Here is a 24434-nt window from a genome sequence, read left to right as displayed (position 1 = left end):
AATGCCTGCCTGTGGTCCAGGACTGTGCCAGGGCCAGTGCCAGTCCTAAGCTAGGAGCTGGAATCTCAATCCAGGTCTCCCACACAGGTGACAGAGAGCCATTCTCTGCTGCCACCTGGGGTGAGCATTAGCAGGAAGCTGGAATTGAGAGTAGACATGGAACTCTGTATGGCATGTGGGCATCCCAACTGGTGCCTTAACACTGCTTGGCCAAATGCCCATTCTTGGACTCATATTTGTGTGTAAGCAAGTGTGAGTGTGAGTATGTAGATAATCCACTCATTCCTCTAAGATGAATAGTAGCATGCTCTATGTGGTATACTTTTTTCCACTTTGCTTTTTAAACTTCATACTAAATATCAGAGATGACTTCAGATATAGTATAGAAATATTCGTTGTTCTCTATAGCTGTGTAGATGTACAATAGTTTATTTCACTAAAATCCTATTGTGGGCGTTTGTGGGTTTTTTTTTTTATAAGTAATGCTGTTGTAGATAGTGTTATGCATGTTTTTGCTTTTTATTTTTATTTTTTTCTAGTTTATCTTCAGGATATAGTCTTGTAAGTGAGATGACTGAATTGAATGGTAGTTTCATAAATGTAGTTCTGCTTTTTTGTCACTATCAAATTGTTCACTGTAAAGGCAGGGATATTTTGTATCACTGTCAATTCATTGTGTGAACGGTTGTTTCTTCAGAGCCTTGATGGTAGAAGATATATTTGAAGGAGTTTTGTCTACTTGATGAAAAATTGTATCAGGATAGCTTTTAGTTTCCATTTATCTTACAAGGAGTAAAGTTGATCAGTTTTTCTTGTTTTTGTTTCTGTAAACTGCTCCTATCTTAACCATGTTATCTTTAAGTTATTAACACTGTGTCTATTATAGAAGATGTAGTATTTTTTCCTCTAGTTTGTCAATTGGCATTTGGTTTCTGGTGTTTTACTCCTTGTAGAAGCTGTTGTTTTATAATTAAATTTGTCCATCTTTCCCTATGATTTCTGGTTTTTCAGTCAAGTTTTTCCCAATTGCAACTTATAAAGAAATGTCCTCATGTTTCCTTCTAGTACTTTTATGGTTTCTTTTTTTTTTTTTTTTAAGATCTATTTATTTACTTGAAAGTCAGAATTACAGAGAGTGAGAGAGAGAGATCTTCCACCTGCTGGTTCACTCCCCAGATGGCCACAACGGCTGGAACTGTGCCAATTTGAAGCCAGGAACCAGGAACTTCTTCCAGGTCTCCCATGTGGGTGCAGAGGCCCAAGGACTTGGGTCATTTTGTACTGCTTTCCCAGGCTACAGCAGAGAGCTGGATTGGAAGTGGAGCAGCTGGGACTAGAATCAGCACCCATATGAGATGCTGTCATTGCAGGCGGCAGCTTTACCCATTATGCCACAGCACCGGCCCCGTATGCTTTCATTTTCAAGAAAATTTAACATTTGATTTTTTTTTAAGATTCATTTTTCTTGAATGCTAAATTTACATATGCTCTTGGTTTATTTCTTTATTTATTGTATCCTTGGATTTTTTTATTCATATATGTTTTAGAACATTTAGAATATAATTGAAAATGTTGGCTGGCGCCGTGGCTCAATAGGCTAATCCTCCGCCTGCGGTGCCAGCACACCAGGTTCTAGTCCCGGTCGGGGTGCCCCATTCTGTCCCGGTTTGCCCCTCTTCTAGGCCAGCTCTCTGCTATGTCCCAGGAGTGCAGTGGAGGATGGCCGAAGTCCTTGGGCCCTGCACCCGCATGGGAGACCAGGAGAAGCACCTGGCTCCTGGCTTCGGATCAGGGCGATGCGCTGGCCGCAGCACACCAGCCACGGCGGCCACTGGAGGGTGAACCAATGGTAAAGGAAGACCTTTTTCTCTGTCTGTCTCTCTCTCACTGTCCACTCTGCCTGTCAAAATATATATATATATATATATATATATATGTATGTATATATATATATAATTGAAAATGTTAAGATTCTTTGGAACTGTTTTTCTTTTTTAAAGATTTATTTTATTTATTTGAAAGACAATTATAGAGAGAGGTAGAGACAGAGAGAGAGGTCTTCCATCTTCTGGTTCATTCCCCAGATGGCTGCAACTCCCGGAGCTGTGCTGGAGCTGTGCCAGGAGCCAGGAGCTTCTTCTGGGTCTCCCACACAGGGGAAGGGGCCCAAGGACTTGGGCCATCTTGTACTGTTTTCCCAGACCATAGCAGAGAGCTGGATTGGAAGAGGAGCAGCCAGGACTAGAACAGGCACCCATATGGAGTGCTGGCACTTCAGGCTAGGGCTTTAATGCACTGAGCCACAGCGCTGGCCCCTGGAGCTGTTTTTCTTTAATGCCACTGTCAGAAGTAGATATTGCTGCTGCTCTTTTTTTTTTTTTTTTTTTTTTAGATTTATTTATTTATTTGAGAGACAGAGACAGAGAGAGAAAGAGGTCTTCCATCCACCAGTTTCCTCCCCAGATGGCTGCAATGGCTGGAGCTGTGCCGATCCAAAGCCAGGAGCCAGGAGCTTCATCTGGGTCTCCCACGTGGGCAGAGGAGCCCAAGGACTTGGGCCATCTTCTACAGCTTTCCCAGGCCATAGCAGAGAGCTGGATCGGAAGTAGAGCCCCCCAGAACTCAAATGGGCACCCATATGAGATGCTGGCACTGCAGGCGGCCCCTGCTGATGTTTCTAATGCTCATGTCTTTGGTGGTTTGAAAAGGAAATTTTATATTCATTGAATTAATTTGTCAGAATTGGTAAAAATTAGTAGCATAAAAAGGCTTGTATATAATCAGTTGTCATACATGTTGGCCCTTGAATTGTCACTAAACAAATTTACTTGTTAACCTATACAAAGTGGGTCTTTCTTGGTTCTGCAAATTATCAGCAGAAGCAGATAGCTTTTCTTAGTTTCAGTGTTAGTATCTAATACCTACTTAGGATTAAGTGTTACTACTTTTTGGCACTGCTTAACTTGGAAAGGGAGGCGTTTCCTTTACATTATTTTTGATGAATTTAACATTATGAACAATAATGATTTTTACATTGATATTTTCATGTGTATTTAGGAGGATGAAAAGGCGGCTGCTGAGATTTATGAGGAATTCCTTGCTGCTTTTGAAGGAAGTGATGGTAATAAAGTGAAGACGTTTGTGCGAGGAGGTGTTGTGAATGCAGCTAAAGGTAGGTGTAAATATTACAGTCCTTGAGCAAATCCAGAGTACTGGTTCAGTGACTGGATAGATAAAAATGGAAAGAAGTTTATGCTTTTGAATTTTGTGTTTTCTTTGTATCACCACCCTCTAGTGGTTACATTAATTAGCAAAGTAAATGACCAGATGTGGGGTAATTAGATAAAATTAGTATTTTAAATTTCAGAAGAACATGAAACGGATGAAAAAAGAGGTAAAATCTATAAGCCATCTTCAAGATTTGCAGATCAGAAGAATCCTCCAAATCAGTCATCCAATGAAAGACCACCATCACTTCTTGTGATAGAAACCAAAAAACCTGTAAGTAGTACTTAGTAATTGGCCATTTATTTTCAGAGATGACACTACCAATGACCATTTATATTTAGAGCACTTTCACTATAAGTAAGACTTTGTTTTATTTCCTCTCTCAGTTTTATGGGGGGATATATATTTAGGTTTGATGCTTTCTATCCCAGTAAGTACTTAGATGAGAATTAATAAAGTATGACAAAGAGATGATATTTTTTTAGTGGTATTCATTGCTGTGGTACATATGTTGCAAGTCAAAAATAGACTGTTTTAGGTATACCTGTAAACTGTTTTGGGTATAAATATAAAATAATAGGATTATCTTTTTAAGGCTGTTTAAATTGGTAGCATTTGTGGTATTTATTTCTCAAGACATTTTTGGAATTCTTTGGAAGTCATTGCCAGAAATAGTGACACTTATTTATTTGAAAGGTAGAGAGAGAAAGAAACAGAAACAGACAAACAGACCTCCCATCAGGCAGCTGGTTCACTCCCCAGATGCCTACAGCAGTTGAGGCTGAGCAAGACTGGAGCTGGGAACTAGGAATTCAATCCTGGTCTCCCATGTGGGAGTCAGTTGCTTCTCAGGATGCATATTAACAGAAGTGTGAAATCAAGAGCAGAGCCGGGACTTGAACCCAGGAACTTTGATATGGGATGCTGGTATCCCAAGTGGTCTTTTTTTTTTTTTTTAAGATTTTATTTATTTGTTTGAAAGAGTTACAGAGAAGCAGAGAGAGAGAGACAGAAGTCTTCCATTTGCTGGTTCACTCCCCAAATGGCCACCACAGCTGGAGCAGGGCCGATTTGCAGCCAAGAGCTTCTTCCGGGTCTCCCTTGTGGGTGCAGGGGCCCAACCACTTGGCCCATCTTCCTCTGCTTTCCCAGGCACATTAGCAGGGAGCTAGAATGGAAGTAGAGCAGCCAGAACTCAAACTGGTGCCCATGTGGGATGTTGGCACTGCAGACGGCATCTTTACCTGCTACGCCACAGCTTTAGCCCCTCTAAGTGGTGTCTTAATAGCAACACCCGAATGCCTACCCCTACACTATCTTTTAAATATACAGAGTCGTGAAAAAAATATTTTATCCTTGGGAGTTTTATAGGGGATGATGGATAGATTTGGGTCAGAAATATGATTGTATTGAATGACAACACTGATATTTTTCTTGTGTGATTTTTAAAATTGCTCTTTTTAGGATTTATTTATTTATTTATTTGAAAGTTAGAGTTACACAGAGAGAGGAGAGGCAAAGAGAGAAAGAGAGAGAGGTCTCCCATCCGCTGGTTCACTCCCCAGTTGGCCACAACGGCCGGAGCTGCGCTGATCCGAAGCCAGGAGCCAGGAGCTTCTTCTGGGTCTCCCAAGCGAGTGCAGGGGCCCAAGGACTTGGGCCATTTTGTACTGCTTTCCCAGGCCATAGCAGCGAGCTGGACTGGAGGAGGAGCTGCCAGGACTAGAACCGGCGCCCATATGGGATGCCGGCACTTCAGCCAGGGTGTTAACCTGCTGCGCCACAGCGCTGGCCCTGCAATTTCTTTAAAATAACAGCTTTATAGAGAAATGGTTCACATGCCATGAAATTCACCTTTTTACACTTTAGTACAATTGGGTGTTTTTTTTTTTTTTTTTTTTTTTTTTTTTTTTTTTTAGTATACTCAGAGTTTTCCAACAATTACTGCTTTCTAACACCTCCTCAAAAGAAACCCTGTACTTGTGATTAATCATCTTCACAACCACTGATCTTTCTATCTCTGTTGATGTACCTGTTCTGGACATTCTGTACAGATGGAATCATGCAAGATGTGATTTTTTTTTTCTTTCTTTTTTTGCTTGTGGCTTCTTTACCAGCATAATACTTCAAGGTTCACCTTTGTTGTGGCATCATTCCTTCTTATGGTTAAACAATACTATATTTTAAGGATGGTACCTCGTTATTTCTTCATTATCTGATGGGCTTTTGAGTTGTTTCCACTTTTCAACTATTATAACTAATACAGCTATAAACATTGGTGTATGAGCGAGCTCTTGTGTGCACAAATGTTTTCATTTCTCTTGGCTACTTAACAAAAGTTTGTGGGATGCCAGTGTTGTGGTGCAGAAGGTTAAACTGCTGCCTGTGACACTGGCATCCCATATGGGAGCCCTAGTTTGAGTTCTGGCTGCTCTGCTTCTGATCTAGCTCCCTGCTAATGTGCATGGGAAAGCAGTGGAAGACTGCACTAGTAGTTGGGCCCTGCCACCCCCTTGGGAGACCCAGATGGGTTTCTTTACTCTGGCCTAGGCCAGTCCTGGCCAATGCAGCCATTTTGGGGGAGTGAACCAGTACAGGGAAGATCTTCCTCCCTTCTCTCCCCACCCAGCATCCTCCTTTCCCCCCAGCATCCTCCTCTTCCCCCAATCCTTTCCACCCCCCCTTTCTCCTTTCCTTTCCTCTCTTCTCTTTCTCTCCCTTTTAAAATAAATTAATACAAGTTTACTGTGGTGAGAAATTTTGAAATCCATGCTAGTTTTTTCATATATGCATTTTCTTTTTTTATTTTTTAAACTTTTATTTAATGAATATAAATTTCCAATGTGCAACTCATGGATTACAATGGCTTCCCCCTCCCATAACTTCCCTCCCACCCGCAACCCTCCCCTCTCCCGCTCCCTCTCGCCTTCCATTCACATCAAGATTCATTTTCAATTCTCTTTATATACAGGAGATCAATTTAGTATAAAGATTTCAACAGTTTGCACCCACATAGAAACACAAAGTGAAACATACTGTTTGAGTACTAGTTATAGCATTAAATCAAAATGTACAGCACATTAAGGACAGAGATCCCACATGAGGAGCAAGTGCACAGCGCCATTTGTTGAAAAGATATTTTTATATAGACAGAAAATGGCCCAAGTGCTTGGGTTCCTGCACCCATGTGGGGGACCTGGAAGAAACTCCTAGCTTCAGATCAGCCCAGCTCTGGCGATTGCGGGAGCAAACCAGAGGATGGAAGACCTTTCTCTCTGTCTCCTCCTCTCTGTCTGCAACTCTGCCTCTCAAGTAAATAAATTAAATTCTTTAAAAAAAAAAAAGTGTGCTTTTCAAAGCAATCAACTTTGGAAGACAGGAATTACTGAACCAGTGAATAACGTCTCTGGAATCACTCTTTTAAATCTGCCTCTAGGGACTAGCACTGTGGTGTAGTGAGTTAAAGCCCCAGCCTGCAGAGCTGGCATCCCATATGGGCGCCAGTTCTAGTCCTGGCTGCTCCTCGTCCAATCCAGCTCTCTGCTAATGGCCTGGGTAAGCAGTAGAAGTTGGCCCAAGTCTTTGGGCCCCTGCACACGCGTGGGAGACCTGGAGTAAGCTCCTGGCTCCTGGCTTCGGATCGGCTTAGCTCTGGCCGTTGCAGTCCATTGGGGGAGTAAACCAGCGGAATGGACGACCTCTCTCTCTGTCTCTGCGTCTCTCTGTAACTCTTTCAAATAAATAAAATAATTCTTTAAAAAAAAAAAAACTGCCTCTAACCCTGAGAATCTAATGTATTAATAAAGTCCTTTAAAAAGAACAAATTGCTGCTAAATCTGCTTTTGGAATCTTATAAATATCAAGATAATTAAAGAAGAAAAATATCTTTTCAACAAATGGTGCTGGGACAACAATATTCAGACGTAACAGACTAAAAGGGGACCCCCTACTTCACACCATACACAAGAATTAACACAAAATGGTTCACAGACTCTATAATAAGAGCTAATATTATAAATGCTTAGAGAAAAACAATAACGAATCTTCATGACCTCTTCCTGGCAATGATTTCTTAGATATTACACCAAAAGCACACATTTCACAAGAAAAACTTTATGAACTGGACCTCATAAAAATTGAATACTTCTGTACTGCAATCAAGAGAATGCAGGAGAGGACATGGCTGTTGCCCAGGTCATAGCAGAAAGCTGAATTGGAAGAGGAGCAGCCAGGAATAGCAGTGCCTATATGGGATGCTTAGCCTACTATGCCACGGCACCAGCCCCAAGAGCACACATTTTTGTTAAGTGTTCATAATAGTAAAGTTATTTTACAAGGTTCAGTAACATGTGTTCATTGATCTTTTGCTGCCTCTCTCCCAATCTCCCCAGTATTAAAGCCTGACTATTAGAACCTTTAGGGAGATAAAGTTAGTGGCTCCTTTAAGATTACTGTCATTTTATGGCTTAGTTTTTTTGTTTTGTTTTGTTTTTGTTTTTGTTTTTTTTTACAGGCAGAGTGGACAGTGAGAGAGAGAGACAGAGAGAAAGGTCTTCCTTTTGCCGTTGGTTCACCCTCCAATGGCCGCTGCGGCCGGCGCACCGCACTGATCCGAAGGCAGGAGCCAGGTGCTTCTCCTGGTCTCCCATGCGGGTGCAGGGCCCAAGGACTTCAGGCAATCCTCCACTGCACTCCCGGGCCACAGCAGAGAGCTGGCCTGGAAAAGGGGCAACCGGGATAGAATCTGGCACCCCAACTGGGACTAGAACCCGGTGTGCCGGCGCCGCAAGGTGGAGGATTAGCCTATTGAACAGCAGCGCCTTTTTTTGTTTGTTTGTTTTTGTTTTCTTTTTTTACTTAATGGCTTAGTTTAATGATTTGTTTGTTATTTGGAGGGACCAGGAAGAAAAGTTCAATGACAATAGAAGTGTCTTTTTTAATTTAGATATGGGGATTAACAATAATTTTTAAATACTCTTATATTTGAATCATTAGTTTTGTTTAACTTTCCTTTATTTAAAGTATAGCTTGTATTTTTCATAGCCACTGAAGAAAGGAGAGAAAGAAAAGAAAAAAAGCAATTTGGAACTCTTCAAAGAAGAGTTAAAACAGTAAGTTTCGTTGTATGGAGAATAACTATCATGGGTCTATGACCCAGATTAGTGTTAACCAGCTTGCTGCAGAAGTTGTTTTAGATAAAATATTTTTGTGGAGTATGTTAGAAATGAATTAGCATTTAATCTGGCATCTAGGATGCTTTTATTGTATGAATTCGATTTCAGTTGGTTAATGTCTGTTTCCAGTGGTATCAGTATATTCACTGTGGGGGCGTGAGGAGTGGCTAAACTTAGCAATTAACAAGAAAATCAGTAGTTGTAATGTTGATTTCCTCCTCATCTTAAAAGTAGCCTTTGTTTTCCATTGCTAGTATGATAAGTCAGAAATTTGCTAGTGGCTGTGTTACAGCTGAGGGAAAGGCTTTCTAATCTTGGTTGTCAGTAGTGGTAACTAATTACTTGCAAGTATTTCCAGTAATGTGAAGATGGTACCTTGATAAGCTCTGTTAGAAATGTGATCAAATTGTAGCTTATTTTTAGTGATTGTGAATATTTTCAACAGAATTCAGGAAGAACGTGATGAGAGACATAAAACAAAAGGCAGGTTAAGTCGATTTGAGCCTCCTCAATCAGATTCTGATGGTCAGCGTCGTTCTAGTAAGTGACATGATTTTATTATGTATATTTGTGATTGATTATTCTAAAAACTAAGACTTGTTTTCTTTTCCCTCCTTTTAAGTGGATGCACCTTCAAGAAGAAATAGATCATCTGGTGGTAATACAGTTTTTTGCTTTTTTAATTCCTAAGATATTGTCCAAACTTTATATTTTACAGGTTATAATTCTTTTTTTTTTTTTGCTCTAGTTCTTGATGATTATGCACCCGGCTCACATGATGTAGGAGATCCAAGCACTACTAATTTATACCTTGGAAACATTAATCCACAGGTAATGTTTAGTAAAGTAAGATGAATATTAGATCATTTGCTTTCTGCTTTTGAAAGCAAGCTGCTTTGTCAGTAATAAACTCAGGATTCAAAGCATGCAAATCTAATGGTCTCTAAAATTATCTTGTTAGCTTGAGACTGATAATGGTGTGGCCCAGATTGTCTTCTCACTGATTCTTAAAGACTTGCCTCTTTCAGTAATTGGAATGAACTCTAAATTAGGAATGTTTTACTTAGGTGCTGCTGATGACCAATGGAGGGTGATGATATTTTGAGATTAAACCATGCTGATGCATAGCTTTCTTCCTTATGGAGTCTCCGTTTTTACTCTTCATGTGACAAACTATATTTTAATTCTTTCCCCATTCTATATGATCAGTTCTGTTATTGGGGGTGTAGTAGTTCATGCACAGTATGGTCTTTTAAAAAATTATATATTTGCCCTCTTGTAGTGGGGTGCTGAAAAAGAGAAGAGGTTATTAGATTTCTTTTTTATTTATTTTTTTTTTTTGTCATTGTTAATAAATAACTTCCTGCTTAACTTAAAAGTGCTGATCACAACTGCTTGGAAAATGCTGCTCTAAGCCTAAACAAACCACCACTTGCAGAACAGTTTATTTAGAGTCTAGGATCCTGAAACAGAAGAGGTGTAGTGCTTTTGACTTCTGCAGCCATCCAGCCTCCCCACCTTGGCATCCTGTATAGGTCAAACAGAGTGCTTCTGGTGTGAAAAGATTTGTGAATTCCATATGAGGGCAAAATTTTACCTATGTAGAGTTTCTAGTACTTGAGTAGAAAATTATAGAATTAATATGTTGCCTTTCATTTTATAAAAGCTGCTTTGCATTCTGTTGCATAGAATCCATTTCTTCCCTCTCTCCCTCCCTGCCTACTTGCTTGCTTCCTTCCTTTTCACACCAAAACTCTTCTGCCTTTTAATAGATGAATGAAGAAATGCTGTGCCAAGAATTTGGGAGATTTGGACCATTAGCCAGTGTGAAAATTATGTGGCCTAGAACTGATGAAGAGAGAGCAAGAGAGAGAAATTGTGGCTTTGTGGCTTTTATGAATAGAAGAGATGCAGAAAGAGCTTTAAAAAATTTAAATGGTAAGAAAGTTAGCATTTATAAAATTCAGACATATCTTTGGTTTGGGAGAAGTATTTATAAAAGCCATAATATGGAGGAAATGGACCTAAAATGGAGTGGTTAAAAATGAAGATTAATTTAAATTACCAGAAGTATTTTCTTTTATGAACATGACTTTCTTGTTTTTCTTTATAGGGAAAATGATTATGTCTTTTGAAATGAAGTTAGGTTGGGGTAAAGCTGTACCTATTCCTCCACATCCAATATACATTCCGCCTTCTATGATGGAACATACGCTTCCCCCACCTCCTTCCGGACTGCCTTTTAATGCGCAGCCTAGAGAGCGGTTAAAAAACCCCAATGCTCCCATGTTACCGCCACCCAAAAACAAGGAGGATTTTGAGAAGGTAATTTTAAAAATGTACATAGGGCTGCATCTAGTTTGTAAATACTAAATCTGTGGTAGTATTTCTTTTCAACAACTTTATAGAAAATGTGTGTGTTATTCTGTTTGGCAACTCTTAAAGAAATAAGTAAATGTGTTCCCTGCCTTAGCCCATGGAAACGCTGTATTGAAATATTAGGTTGTATTTTTATTTGTGGCTATCATTCCTTTTTTGACCACTGTTAAGTTTTTTCCCTCTTTTTGTCCAGTGTTGTATCCAGGTTTGCTTAAGGGCAGTATCTAAATTTACTTTGTTCTGAGAAAGTGATGCATTGTATTTGGTTAAGTGCATTTCAATTAGACTTCTTAAATTGTTTGGATGGCAGCTAGCTTAGTCTCAAGGTCTGAGGTACTAGAATATTTGAGAGCATATGTGGTTTTTAAAAAAATTAGTCTAGTAAAAGCAAAGGGTGAGTATTTTCTTTTTATTAAACATAAACCAACCTTATTTCAAGTTATAAGAATTTGTTGGTTCTGTTATAGATTAATTACACTTAAAATGACAGGGCTGGTTTTAAAGGCTTGGGAACAAAGTAGCAAACTTAATGGTCGGAGGCAAACAGTTAATTATTTCACAAATTAAAATCTTTATCTGATAATTCTCAGTGTAGTACCTATTTCAGTGCATTGGTGTGCATTCTGGCAGGAATGTTCTGATTCTTTGCATTTAGTGAACGCTTACTGTTCACTGAACACATCCATTTGCATTTATGTAATTGCTTAGTGTATAATTACTTCAAATGCAGTGATTGCCTGCAAAACTTGTGATTAGATGTGTAGTATTTTCAATGCATATGTATATTTTTGCTTGTTACTTGTTAACAATACTCACATATTCTATGTTTATTATCTGATGTGACTTCATATACAGACTCTGTCGCAAGCCATAGTCAAAGTGGTTATCCCAACAGAAAGGTACATGTTTTTCTTTATTATTACTGATCTAAATATAGACAATATCCCCTTCTGAATTAAAAAAAAAATGGTGTTGAGGAAAAGGTAATATCTTGACTGAGCAATGGTTCCTTCCCAGTACTTTTTGGGGGGATATGTGAAACTTAACTAGCTTTAGTATACTTTACAATTTTATGTCATTATCTTTTTTGTTTTTACCATTAATGAGTGTAGGGAACTTATATAGCTTTAGTTAGAATATGTTTAATAGATTTAATCTGGAGTTGATGGTCTAATAATGTTAGACTATTATGGGAGAATAGGTGTTTTAAACGTTCATCAAATTTTAGATAATGTTACAGTTTGAATCAATCTGCTGTTATTCTTCTTTCTTGGTTTCTTAATCAACTGCATTTAATATATAACTTTAGTTGAGCTCTCCTTAATGAAGACATAGTTTTGTTTTTTTCTAATTGATTTTAAGAAGAAAATCTTATTATTTTCGTGAACACTGGACATGCTAGAAACTTTTTCATGACAACAAAGGTATTTGGAATTCTTTTTATTTCCCCTTTCTTTGTTTCTGTTTTTTCTTTTTCAACATACTGTTAGAGCAGAAGCATTCATGTTCTAGGTATGCTCTTGCTCAGTCAAGCTAAGCCTTTTCCCAAACACAGGAACACAACACTGGTTGAATAATAAATGAACACAAAAGAATACCAAATTCTCTTTGACATTGGCCTTGGTGAGCAACACCAGCTGAACTGTCTGCGGCAGCGGGGGACCAGGAAAACATCATGGGATGGATTGGGAAAGTATACAGTTTTTGACCAGACATTGGTACGATCAACTCCAATAAATGTGGTTTTTATTATAACTGAGAGACAATATTTTTTTGGTTGTTGTTACCCAGAGTAAGATAATTACCATCTTAAAATAAAATAATGCACTTTTAATATATCATCTTTTTGTACTACACTGTTCCATTCTGGTAGAAAAGCCACCATTTTTTATATAAAAGTTAAACACGCAGTTTTTAAGGAACAAGAGTGATTAAGTCTTTTAAAAACTTTGAATTCAAACTAGTAACAATTAATTGTCAGATTTTGATTTTAAGTATCATATGAAACATCTAAAAAACTTATTTTTAAACTTAAATTAGAAAAAATAGATTTTATCAGTTACAAGCCTGTTTAAAACTATAGTGGGTTTTTTTCCACTGATAGAGCAGTTACAGGAACATTTTTGTAATACTCAAAATCACAATATCCAGTTGTAGCTTTACGTGTGGCTCAGCTTACTTCTAAACAAAATTTTGAGTATGCATTTTATTAGAATGAATCCTTTGGTTTTAAACTTGCTGCACCATTTTTCATCTATCCTTAATACTGAAGTTGAGTTGCTTTTGACTTAATTCACACAAGTTTCTGGATGTATAGTGTTTGTCCACCTAGTAATTGGTCATATTATGATACATAAAATTTCCCTTAGCTTTAATTTGGCTCATACCAGTGGGAGTTTTGGAACTGAATCATAACTTTACATTATCTCCCTTCCTTTAAAATTAATGCCATGGATGCTGAGAATACTGTCTAATTTGGATATTAAGAATTGCATACTTGCAGAGCAAGTAATACTTACGTGAAAAAAAATTTTTAAGTTTAAAATCAAGCCATGTTTTTGGTTTTTTGGTTTTAATAACTTGAGGTTGAATTAATAGTTTTAAATGTATACTTTCCCCTTTGTAAAGATTTAAACTTTCATTAAATTTTTTGACCTTCATTAGACTTAAATTTTTTCCCACCATGTAGTACTTCTAGAGTCCACTTAAGTAGGTTTGTTTGAAATCTGTTAAGTACAGTCACCATGAGATAGATTATTTTACTGTTCATGTACTCTGAAGCAGGCCATTATAGAGCCAAAACTGTCTTGTCCTATAACTATATATTTATGTATATTCTAGCAGTTATATGAACTAATTTGAGCTGGGAATGCTAAAGGTGTAATTTAGTGTGTTCCTTGTACCAAGAGCCAATATCCTTTTGCTGTTCCCAATTGTTATTTGCCAACTTTGTATGCTGGTGGACTGGTGAGATGAGAAATCCAAAGCAGCTTATAAATAAATGGAATCATTCTTGCCTGACATTGTAATCACTGTCTGAAATTGTGTTTGGAGCCAAATAAGGTATCACATGATTTTAGGACTCACCTTCAAATTTTAAAAATAAAGGCTTTCCGTGAGTCCAACCAATAAAATGCCTGTACTGAAAAGTTGCATATATTTATTTGGACTTTAAAAACTTGAAAATAGTTGTTATGGAAAATGGGAAGGGCATTTCACCATGTCCCCCATTTTGGAATATTTTGGAAAGAGTAAAAACTCCACTTAATGTTTTGGCAATACAATTTTTCCATTGCTTCATAATATACAGGCAGTATTGTACATGTCATGAGTCGTGAACTAGTTTGAAATGTGATCCAAAGGGATGTTGCCTCACTGAAGGTCAAATTTAATAAAAGCTCCATCTGGTATATATGTGCCAGAAAAGTACAGGAGATGGATGGATTTTTTATTAAATCAGGCCTTAAACTTGTTAAGTAGTTCTGCATTTTTATTAATTATAGTCATGGTTGCAACATTTCAAAACCACCACATAAGTGCTTGGATTAGGAGTATTTTATTTTAAAACTGAGATAGTGTGTAAGTTTTTAGATGATTATAATAGATGCAAGTTCTGAGTTACTGATTTTATATATTTGCAGCTTTCCAATTAGTTGTGATACATAATTTATGTTTTACATTTGGAAAATAAAGTTAAATGGCATTTAGAAAATCAAATCTTTATTACTGTGAGGGTGTTTTGTGGTTTCCCACCCTCCCTTAAGCTTTCCTTCCCCTACCATTCCCCTACTCCTCACCCCCACTGCCCCACTTCGTCTTAATGCATAAGGTATTAACAAATGCTCCAGTTTACCATTTTGATAATAAATTCTGTATTAGTCAGCAGAATAATCTTTTTCTGCACAATTATAGTAACTTAGGTCAAGTATAGTTTTATATAGTGGTAGGTCTGAATCCATTTTCTTTAACTGTGTTGTTGTTGTAGGAATTTGCTCGCTCTGATACATCGAATGATAGAGTTTGTTGTACGTGAAGGGCCAATGTTTGAAGCTATGATTATGAACAGAGAAATCAACAATCCTATGTTCAGGTGTGCATTTAAAAAATTTGGTGTAAAATACATATAAATGTACTGTTAATCATTTTTAAATGTATAATTCAATGGTATTAAGTACATTCACACTGTGTAAACCATGACCACATCCATCTTGTTTCTTCTTCTTTTAAAACTGAAATTTTGTACTCATTAAATAATAACTCCCTCTTCTCCCCTCCCCTCAGCCTGGCAAACTCCATTCTGTATCCTGTCACTATTAATTTGATTATTGTACATACTTCATCTGAATGCATTCATATATAAGTGTCCTTTTGTGATTGCCTTATTACACTTAGTATAATGTCTTCAGGATGCATCCATCTTGTAGCATATGTCTTCCTTTTAAGACTGAATAGTATGTTTTATATATATATTTATACATACACATATATATATTTCCTGTTTTGTATATCTTTAGGTGTACATTTTAAAACTATTTTCTGGAATTAAAAATATTTCCAAGAATAAAGTTCTAAAAAGTATGGAATTATTTTGCAAGCAGATAAGAATCAATCTTAGTAATTAGACTAAAATGTGCTTAGGTCAGTTTCCCATCACTTTTTTTTGTTTTTTTTAAAGATTTATTTATGGGGCTGGCACTGTGGTGTAGTGTGTTAAAGCCCTGGTCTACAGTGCCAGCATCCCACCTGGGACCTGGTTCAAGTCCCAGCTGCTCCACTTCCAATCCAACTCTTTGCTGTGGCCTGGGAAAGCAGTAGAGGATGGCTCAAGTGCTTAGGCCCTTGCACCCACGTGGGAGACCCAGAAGAAGCTCCTAGCTCCTGGCTTCAGATCGGCTCAGCTCCAGCCATTATGGCCATCTGGGGAGTGAACCATCACATGGGAGACCTCTCTCTCTGTCTCTCCCTCTGTCTGTAACTCTACCTCTCAAATAAATAAATGAAATCTTAAAAAAAAAAAAGATTTATTTATTTATTTGGAAATCAGAGTTACACAAAGAGAAGGAGAGGCAGAGAGAGAGGTCTTCTGTCCTCTGGTTCACTCCCCAATTGACCGCAACAGCTGGCGCTGTGCCGATCTGAAGCCAGGAGCCAGGAACCTCCTCTGGGTCTTCCCATGCAGGTGCAGGACCCCAAGCACTTGGGCCATCTTCTGCTTTCCCAGGCCGTAGCAGAGAGCTGGATCGGAAGTAGAGCAGCTGGGAGTTGAACCAGCGCCCATATGAGATGCCAGCAATGCAGGCAGTGCTTTACCTGCTATGCCACAGTGCCAGTCCCCCACCCCACACCTCATTTTTATTTAGTTATATAGCATTATTTTCAGCATTCTCTAGAAAGAAAATATTTTTCATTATGCATTTCAATGAAAGTGTCTTCATAAGTTACATAACAAAATTAATTGTACAGGTTGGCGCCGCGGCTCACTTGGTTAATCCTCCGCCTGTGGCTCTGGCACCCCAGGTTCTAGTCCTGGTTGGGGTGCCGGCTTCTGTCCTGGTTGCTCCTCTTCCAGTCCAGCTCTCTGCTGTGGCCCAGGAGTGCAGTGGAGGATAGCCTAAGTGCTTGGGCCCTGCACCCGCATGGGAGACTGGGAGGAAGTACCTGGCTCCTGGCTTTGGATCGGCCCAGCATGCTAGCTGTGGCGGCCATTTGGAGGGTGAACCAACGGAAGGAAGACCTTTCTCTGTCTCTCCCTCTCACTGTCTAACTCTGCCTGTCAAAAAAAAAATAAAATAAAAAAATCAATTGTACAGGAAATTGTTGTATCTGAGGCACCAATTTAACACTGAATAGTGTAAAACCACTGCTTTTGAGATTATATATTGGGGAAAATCTCCCCTTAGCAGACACAGTGTCTGACCCGAGTGTTTGATAGAGTCTAAGATGCAGCAAGATGCATGCTTTCTGAGTATGAATGCCATTCACTTAGCAGCATGGGGCCGGGACCATGAAGAAGCATGTAGTGGATGGCAGTGGGTGAGAATTTCCCTTTGGCAATTCTTACTTCTGGTTTTATTTAGAACCAAATAGGCAAATACTGTTTCTCATTTATTTATACTTTGTTGAAGATAGCTCAGAGAATATGATGTCTAATTTTGTGTTTGTTTTATTTAGGTTCTTATTTGAAAACCAGACACCAGCCCATGTTTACTATAGGTGGAAGCTTTACTCTATTCTGCAGGCAAGTAGAATCATTTATTTGTTAATTTTAACTCTGAGTTACTAGACCTCTCTAATAACTTCTGGATATTTATTAGGGAGATTCTCCAACTAAGTGGCGGACAGAAGATTTTCGTATGTTCAAAAATGGGTCTTTTTGGAGGCCACCACCATTAAATCCCTACCTGCATGGGATGTCAGAAGAGCAAGAAACAGAAGCTTTTGTGGAGGAGCCTAGTAAAAAGGGAGCACTTAAGGAAGAGTAAGATATTTTTCCTTTCTGTTATATATTCAGAAAAGTTTCTTTGATGATTGCTTTAGTGAATGGTCTTGCTAAGATTTTAACCCTAAAATAATTTTTTTTAGTGTTAGAATGCTTAGTAACATCTTTCATACAGGTTTTATAATTTTAACTGTCTTGGCAAATACAAGGATGTATCCTATTGGCTTTGACTTCTGCCTTCTGATAAAATTAATTCTGATCTCTTAAACATGACTAACTTCTTTGTTTGGCTTTGAGATACTTCAGATTCTTGCAGAAATTATCTGGGCACCCTTAGAATCCTTGCCTCTCTGAATGTAATATAAAGAAGAGAAGTTGCTGTCTGGCTGGCGGGGTCTGATGTTGACTATGCAAAGGCTCTGCATAGAGTTTGCAGTGTGTTATGGGCTGTGAGATAGCCACCAAGGCAACGTAGGTTATTATTAGTGCTCATTCAGTGCAGGTGGAGGTGAGGGAAGCATCTGCTCCTTCATAGAAAGTAGTTTCGATGTGGAGGAGGAATAGGTATAGCTTCATGCCAACCTAATTTCATTTCAAAAGTCATAGATTTTTTTTCTATGAAAAAGACAAGAAAGGTCACTGATAAATTTCAAAAAACAAAATGCTTTGTGTGTGAGAACATTTGCTAATGGAGCACTCTAGTAATTAACTGTATTTGTTTCTCAAAATGAGTATTCGTTATCACTTTGGCCTAGGAGTCTACAAACTCAACCCATGAGCCAAATCTGCCCGCCTTGTGTTTTTATAAGTAAAATTGTATTATCTTCTCCTTTACAGAAAAAAGTAGCTGTCCTAATTCCATGCAGAAATAGTAAAGTAATAGACTTCTTCTGAGGAAGGGGATGAAAGAGCATGAAGGTTCTTCTTCAATATAATGGCATGAAAGAACTGGAGCTTTTCTCAAATACTATTGAAAAAATGCCCATTTTATATTTACTTAATTTGTAAGCTAAAAATACTACTGGAATCTTTTATTAGTTCAGGGCAAAGTATTCTTCTCAGTATAAGTCCTTTAAAAAATTGTAACAAATTTGAGAGGCTTAACAATTCAGTTTTCAGAATTATTTTATCTGAGCTTTAAAGAAATTAATTTGTGAGCAGAAGTTATAATGACATTGAAATCTGTATAAATATTTATGAGCTTAAAAAATGTATATTCAGACAGAGGGACAAATTAGAAGAAATCTTGCGAGGATTAACTCCAAGGAAAAATGATATTGGAGATGCAATGGTTTTCTGTCTTAATAATGCTGAAGCTGCTGAAGAAATAGTGGATTGCATTACTGAGTCATTGTCCATCTTAAAGACACCCCTTCCTAAAAAGGTATGGCAGTGATTTTTCTTTATGAACTTAAAAAAAACCTTTATCCATCTGACAGGCAGAAAGGCAGTGGAGGCACAGGGAGAGGTAAAAATCTTCTACCCACTTTTATGAGCGTTTCTTTAATTAAAAAAAAAATGTGAGACAGTGACTTATTTTGGGATCGGAATTGGTTTCCTTTTTGTATGAGCAACTTGACTGACAAAGCCTTTCCTGTGTAATTCTCTTTTCCTTCTGCTAGGAAGACTGCTTTGTTCATTGATACACAGTTCATCAACAAGTTGAAATGTAAATGAGTTAACAGATAATATTCCTGCCAACGGCATGATTGTGATGTGGAATTCCATGTAATTCTCCCACTTAGTAATGATTATTACATTATAGTTAAACATTAGCTTTATTAAGAAACAACAATACAGAATTGTTTTCTAGCCATGTTATTAGCTAGTGGTTTTTATTTTTGATCCATTTTATGTTATCTTTTGGTATTACAGATTGCCAGATTATATTTGGTTTCTGATGTTTTGTACAACTCTTCAGCCAAAGTTGCCAATGCTTCATATTATAGAAAATTGTAAGTATAATGATGTAAGTTGATGTTCTTGAAATAAAGATTTAAGGGTAAGGAATTCAGAAAGGAAGATTGTTTTGTTAAGACTCTTTAACAGTAAAACATAATTTTTTTTATAGGCTGTAGAATTTTTTTTGAAAATCGACTTGTAGGGGCCAGCACTGTGCTGTGTTGGGTTACACCTCTACCTGAGTTGCTGGCAATCTCAAACGGGCACAGATTAGAGTCCCTGCTGGAGTCCTGGCTGCTCCACTTTTTTTTTTTTTTTTTTTTTTTGAGAGGCAGCTGTAGAGAGAAAGAGGTCTTCCAGCTAATGTTTTACTCCCCAGATGGCTTCATTGGCTGGAGCTGGGCTGATTAGGAGCAGGAGCTTCCTCCAGGTCTACCACATGGGTGCAGGGGCCCAAGCACTTGGGCCATCTTCTGCTTTCCCAAGGCCATAGCAGAGAGCTGGATCGGAAGTGGAGCAGCTGAGACTTGAACTGGTTCCCAAATGGGATGTTGGCACTGCAGGCAGCGGCTTTACCTGCTGTGCCACATTGCCGACCCCCTACTCTATTTCTGATCCAGCTCCTTGCTAATGGCCTGGGAATACACTGGAGGATGGCTCAAGAGCTTGAGCCCCTGTACCCACATGGGAGACCCTGAGGAAGCTCCTGGATCCTAGCTTTGGATTGGCCCAGTTCTGGCAGTTGTGGCCATTTGGGGAACGAACCAGTGGATGGAAGGCCTCTCTCTTCTCTGTGTCTCCCTGTCTGTAACTCTGCCTCTCAAATAAATAAATCTGGGGGGAAAAAAAAAAAAAAAGCCCACTGTGCTAAATTATCAGTATTCTAGATATTTTATTTTTTCATTTTCATAATAATTGACTAGAGAACAAATGGATGGACTAAAAAATAACTTTTGCTTTTAAATTTATGTTTATCTGATAAGCAGAATAGATAGTGAGGGGGCAGTGGGAGGGAGAGATGGATGGATAGATATATCTAGATCTGCTGAAGCTAGGAACCTAGAACTCCATCTGAATCTGAAATGTGGGTAGCAGGAACCCGAGTATTTGGGCCATCATAATCTGCTGCCTCCCAGGCACCTTAGCAGGAAATTGGATAGGAAGTAGAGGTGAGACACCATACTAGGCACTCTGGATGTGGGTATCCCAAGCAGCTTGCCAAAATGCCTTCCTAATTTTAGTGCATTGTAGGAGAATATTTTTTTTTTTTAATTTTTATTTTTTGACAGGCAGAGTGGACAGTGAGAGAGACAGAGAGAAAGGTCTTCCTTTTGCCGTTGGTTCACCCTCCAATGGCCGCCGTGGCTGGCGCGCTGCGGCCAGCGCACCGCGCTGATCCGATGGCAGGAGCCAGGTGCTTCTCCTGGTCTCCCATGGGGTGTAGAGCCCAAGCACTTGGGCCATCCTCCACTGCACTCCCGGGCCACAGCAGAGAGCTGGACTAGAACCCGGTGTGCCGGCGCCGCAAGGCGGAGGATTAGCCTAGTGAGCCGCGGCGCCGGCCTGTAGGAGAGTATTTTAAGAAGTGTGTAGAAATGTGTAGAAAATCACAGTGCGTAGACCTTAAACATTTTTGTGCCAAAATAAACAACCTTAATTTCATTTTTCACAAACTTTTATAAATATTCTTGCATAATAAACAAATGATATAAATAATAGCAAAAATAAGAGACCAAGGATATAGCCTTAACTGTAGAAATATAATCTGTGTTCTCTTCTGATCAACATTATATTGAAAAAAAACATTATATTGATTGCAGTCCATTTTTTTAATTTATTTATTTGAAAGTCAGAGTTACATAGAGAGGGGAGAGGCAGAGAGAGAGAGGTCTTCCATCCATTGATTCACTCCCCAATTGGCTGCAACACTGCAGCTGAGCCAATCTGAAGCCAGGAGCTGGGAACTTCCTCCAGGTCCCCGACTTGAGTGCAGGGGCCCAAGGACGTGGGCCAACTTCTACTGCTATCCCAGGCCACAGCAGAGAGCTGGATAGGAAGTAGAGCAACTGGGTCTCTAACCTGCTGAGCCACAGCGCTGGCCCCAAAATTGTAGTCCATTGTTAATGTTTTCAGCTGAGGCAATAGGACATTATTGTAACGTAATGACATGTAATTCTTCCTTGGTTTTCCCTTCTGGGTTTATTTTATGGATTAGATTCAGTGAAACAAATTTAGAAATATAAGTCCTCTTAGTTCAGCTAGTTTTTGGAAAAGTCATCTTTTTTTTTTATCTTTCTTGTAAGACAAAAGAAGGTAAACTACATGGCTTGAAACTATTCCTAGATGTATAGTAATAAGAGAAATCCAGAATAATAGGAGTAAAAGCAATTCAGTTATGGATTTAAAGTTTAAACCTCTAGTTCTTGATTTTTAAGACTCTCTTGATTAACTTGATTTTTAAGTCCAGGAGGATTTTCAGTGGCTAGCATGCTGAAGATGGTGTAGATTTTTACATAAATTCTATTTTAAAGAATGTATTGTTTCAATTTCAGTTTTGAAACAAAATTATGTCAGATATTTTCAGACCTCAATGCTACCTATCGTACAATTCAAGGCCATTTACAATCTGAAAACTTTAAGGTATGTGTATTTTACTATTTTGCCCTAGTGATTTAAACAGGCAGATGGGGAGGGCATTGGAGGGCTAGAATGGTACATAAAACCACTTAAATAAAAACTTGGCTATCTTAGAAATTACTATTTTGAGATTATTCCATTTTAATTTCATTATCAAAAATGCTTGAAATTTTAAAATATACTAACCAGTGTTATTTTGTCCAGTTTTAAGTGTTGATTATCTTAAATATTTTCAGAAATCATAGTGGGAAAACTACTTGTTTTCTGATGGTAGGTACAGTTTGGCTGGATTTGGGGATATACATTTTAGTTATATATGTTTAGAAAGTGTTCAGTGACTCATTCTTTATAATTTTTAAAAGTTGTAGACCAGTGTTAAGACAGAGCCACAAAGTGTCTTATAATTGAGTAAATTAAAATACTTTCATGACGAGAAGTTTTGTTTTGTTTTGTTTTTTAAGAAAATTTTTGGGAATATATCCAGTGACCCCATCATTTGAGGGACTTTGTAGCACTCCATTAAAAAACAATTTTGACCTCTAACAATCTGACCCTAAGTTAGAACATCAAAAAAAATTCCTGGTAAGGACAGAGAAAAGTGTCAGCCAGAATTAGGAAGTAAACATTGGACCATAAAGGGATTCAGGTTAAAAAAACTTGGCTACTTTGATTTCCAGCTTTAATAAGATTTTATGTAAATGTTTCCCAGAATGTGGCTTATGTTTAGTACTAATGGTGTGGGAGTTGACTTTTTGTAGTAAAGAGCAAAATTTACTGTTTCTTCATTATTTTTGGAGGTTAATGTTTTTCTTTTAATTGGAGGATGACAAATTCTTTTAAACATGGTAATGATAATTATTTTCTTAAAATTTTAAGAAGGATGTCCGCGTAAAGGAAAATTTAGATCATAACAATTTTCTTGAGATGAGGTTTGAGACATTGCTCAAAATAATAATTTATTGTCTGTTTCTAATTCAGCAACGGGTAATGACCTGCTTCAGAGCATGGGAAGATTGGGCAATATATCCAGAACCATTTTTGATCAAACTACAAAATATTTTCTTAGGACTTGTAAATATTATTGAAGAAAAGGAAACAGAGGTATGCATTCATTGTATTTGCTTTTAAAAGTGTTTTTGGGGAGAGGAATGCTCTGAAGGTATAGTAGGTTACATATGTGGGTATTTCAAAAAATTTGTGGAAAAAATGTATTAAAAAATGGACTGAAAAGTATGTTTTGGTGCAAAAATTTTTGAAATCCACATGTGGATTTTTTATAATACCCATTTTCTGTGATGTTTTTGAAGGACCCATGTTTGTAAGTAACATTTTTGTGAGAAATAACTATTTTTACCATTACATCATGGATTTTTATTGCTAGAATTTCTGGATCCCAGAAGTCAAAATTATATCTAACAGGAACTCTATTTTGCATTCTTTTAGGAAAATTGGCAGTTGGTTTTTTGTTTGATAACATGAAAAGATGTATATTGTTGTTTACTGTTGCTCCTCAACTTGGGATGGGGTTACATTCTGATAAACCAACATAGTTTAGCCTAGCCTACTTAATTTTTAAAAAGATTTATTTATTTATTTGGAAGGCAAGTTACAGGACCATCCTCCACTGCCTTCCTAGGCACATTAGCAAGGAGCTGGATTGGAAGTGGAGCATTCAGGATTCTGAACTGGGGCAGGTGTCACAGGCTGTAGCTTAACTGACTGTGCCACAACACTGGCCCCAGAAAAAATTTACTTTTAAATAAAGTATTGAGTATGTCATGTGATTTGTTGAATGCCTATATCCAGAAAACACTGGCAACACAGTGCACTGTAGTGTTGATTGTTTACTTAACTTCATGGTCAGTGGGTGGCTGGGAAAAATTCAAAATCTGAAGTATGGTTTATACTAAAATGTATATCACTTTCAAACCATTGTAAAATTAGAAAAGCGTAAAACCGTCAAAGTTGAGGAATTTTTGTATATTAGCTTAGGTTAACTTCAGAGCACCATCTCTAACCTATCTAAGTGAAACTTACTATTAAACATTCTAATCATATAATATACCTCTTTGTTGTAGTACTTATTTTAGTTGCACTTATATTGTTTGGATCATCCTATTTCCTGGCTCACTGTACCCCACCCAATAACAGCAACAACAAAAACCTTTACTACGTTCATTGGTGGTGGGCTAAGCCAGTTTTTGCTTGTCATTATTCACATAATACATGACACAATAAGCACTGGGTAAACATTGGATAAATAAGTGAATAGATGATTTTCTTTGGCAGTCTGGATGATAAAATAATCTTAAAATGTCTTTACATAGTACCAGGGAATGTGGGTATCTAACCAGGATGGCTTGTAGATTGCAAATTAATCCTGTATCAAGCAAGGGAAAATGTTACAGTAGTATGTTTCTATAGGATGTACCAGATGACCTTGATGGTGCCCCCATTGAGGAAGAGCTTGATGGTGCACCCCTGGAAGATGTGGATGGAATTCCTATTGATGCTACTCCCATTGATGATCTTGATGGAGTTCCTATAAAAAGTCTTGATGATGATCTTGATGGAGTGCCTTGTAAGTTCGAATTTTAAACTGATGAAATCTAGCTACTAAAGTTTAGTTATCAAAATTCATCCATTTCCACACGTGTTGATGTGGGAAAAGGTCT

General features: G+C 37.9%; 1 protein-coding gene across 7 annotated transcripts in view; it reads left to right on the top strand.

The window, feature by feature from the left end:
- The window catches only part of U2SURP (U2 snRNP associated SURP domain containing), a 66234-nt gene that overhangs the window by 13421 nt on the left and 28379 nt on the right, over positions 1–24434 (top strand). For 3 of the 7 annotated variants that reach the window (XM_062213610.1, XM_062213594.1, XM_062213570.1), the window contains 17 exons: positions 3058–3172; positions 3368–3501; positions 8272–8339; positions 8848–8942; positions 9025–9060; positions 9151–9233; positions 10175–10340; positions 10516–10727; positions 11637–11680; positions 14767–14871; positions 16953–17019; positions 17096–17259; positions 18442–18604; positions 19096–19175; positions 21675–21762; positions 22738–22860; positions 24184–24340. In XM_062213610.1, coding sequence (XP_062069594.1) covers positions 3058–3172; positions 3368–3501; positions 8272–8339; positions 8848–8942; positions 9025–9060; positions 9151–9233; positions 10175–10340; positions 10516–10727; positions 11637–11680; positions 14767–14871; positions 16953–17019; positions 17096–17259; positions 18442–18604; positions 19096–19175; positions 21675–21762; positions 22738–22860; positions 24184–24340 — 1900 coding nt within the window. Of the gene's footprint in view, positions 1–3057; positions 3173–3367; positions 3502–8271; positions 8340–8847; positions 8943–9024; positions 9061–9150; positions 9234–10174; positions 10341–10515; positions 10728–11636; positions 11681–14766; positions 14872–16952; positions 17020–17095; positions 17260–18441; positions 18605–19095; positions 19176–21674; positions 21763–22737; positions 22861–24183; positions 24341–24434 lie in introns of those variants that run through there. The other 4 variants (XM_062213602.1, XM_062213580.1, XM_062213588.1 and 1 more) reach the window with 3 other exon arrangements.

This window comes from Lepus europaeus, chromosome 2, assembly GCF_033115175.1.
Source record: "Lepus europaeus isolate LE1 chromosome 2, mLepTim1.pri, whole genome shotgun sequence".
NCBI classification, from domain to species: Eukaryota; Metazoa; Chordata; class Mammalia; order Lagomorpha; family Leporidae; genus Lepus; species Lepus europaeus.
Note: the sequence above shows the minus strand (reverse complement) of the source record. Positions and strands in the feature narration are given on the sequence as shown.